We start from the raw sequence: 1,620 nt of genomic DNA, 5'->3' as shown, positions 1-1,620 counted from the left end.
TAACAAGGTCTGTGTTGCTCTTCTGGTACCAGCAAGCTGTATAACTGGGGAAAATATCATATTAATTTACAAGGATAGAAATGACTGTGATAGTGAATGAAGAAATCATTGGGATTTTATGTTTAGTAAGTGGAGGTTTGAGAGAAATCATCCAATCTTTATTCATCTTAATGTAAATTATATTTCTAGAATTTGGACTCATATTGAGATGCTCTGGAGAACAACTACAACCTTTCAGGATAGCCACTGCAACATCATGATCCAAGACATACAACCTATTGCCAGAAACTTTCGTTTTATTGGCATCATGATCATAATAGTTGGAACCATAATCCAGTTCTCTGATGAAAGTGAATTTGTAGTATATATGTCAAAATTAGGCCTTGTTCATGTTCCGAAAGACCTACCACCAAAAACCGAAATCTTAGATATGTCTCAAAACTATATATCTGAGCTTCAGTTATCTGATATCAGCTTTCTGTCAAGACTGAAAGTTTTGAGACTTTCCCATAATAGAATCCAGCAACTTGATTTTAGTGTTTTCAAGTTCAACCAGGATTTGGAATATTTGGATTTATCTCACAATCAATTGCGAAAAGTGTCCTGCCACCCTGTTGTGAGTTTCAAGCATTTAGACCTCTCATTCAATGACTTCGATGCCCTGCCCATCTGTAAGGAATTTGGCAACTTGACCCAACTAAATTTCTTGGGATTAAGTGCTATGAAGTTACAACAATTAGATCTGCTACCTATTTCTCACTTGCATCTAAGTTACATCCTTCTGGATTTAGGAGGTTATTATGTAAAAGAAAATGAGACAGAAAGCCTTCAAATTCTGAATACGAAAACACTTCACTTTGTTTTTCATCCAAATAGATTATTCTCTGTCCAAGTGAACATATCAGTTAATACCTTAGGGTGCTTACAACTGACTAATATTAAACTAAATGATAAGAACTGTCAAGTTTTAATTACATTTTTATCAGAACTCACTAGAGGTCCAGCTTTACTGAATTTTACCCTCAACAATGTGGAAACAACTTGGAAATGCTTGGTTGGGGTTTTTCAATTCCTTTGGCCCAAACCTGTGGAATTTCTCAGTATTTACAATTTAACAATAGTTGAAGACATTCGTGAAGAAAAATTTACTTATTCTAAAACAGCATTGAAAGCATTGAAAATAGAACATGTTACGAACCAAGTTTTTCTTTTTTCACAGACGGCATTATACACGGTGTTTTCTGAGATGAACATTATCATGTTAACCATATCAGACTCATCTTTTGTACACATGCTTTGTCCTCAGGCACCAAGCACATTTAAGTTTTTGAACTTTACCCGAAATGTTCTCACAGATAGTATTTTTCAAAAATGTTCTACTTTAGTTAGATTGGAGACACTTATCTTACAAAAGAATGCATTAAAAGACTTTTACAAAGTAGGTCTCATGACTAAGGAAATGCCATCTTTGGAAATACTGGACGTTAGCTGGAATACTTTGGAATCTCCCAGACATGAGGAAAACTGCCCTTGGGTTGAGAGTATAGTTATTTTGAATTTGTCTTCAAATATACTTACTGACTCTGTTTTCAGATGTTTACCTCCTAGGGTCAAGGTACT

General features: G+C 34.8%; 1 protein-coding gene across 1 annotated transcript in view; it reads left to right on the top strand.

Annotated features, from left to right (window-relative positions):
* Positions 1-256: 256 nt before the first annotated feature.
* LOC103590434 (toll-like receptor 6) overlaps positions 257-1,620 on the top strand; it is a 2,815-nt gene continuing 1,451 nt past the window's right edge. The window contains exon 1 of the mRNA XM_008572661.1: positions 257-1,401. Within this exon, the coding sequence (XP_008570883.1) occupies positions 257-1,401 (1,145 nt within the window). The remainder of the gene's footprint in view (positions 1,402-1,620) is intronic.

The sequence above is a fragment of the Galeopterus variegatus genome, unplaced genomic scaffold (genome assembly GCF_000696425.1).
Source record: "Galeopterus variegatus unplaced genomic scaffold, G_variegatus-3.0.2 Scaffold816, whole genome shotgun sequence".
Lineage (NCBI taxonomy): Eukaryota > Metazoa > Chordata > Mammalia > Dermoptera > Cynocephalidae > Galeopterus > Galeopterus variegatus.
This window is presented reverse-complemented; position numbering and strand designations above follow the sequence as displayed.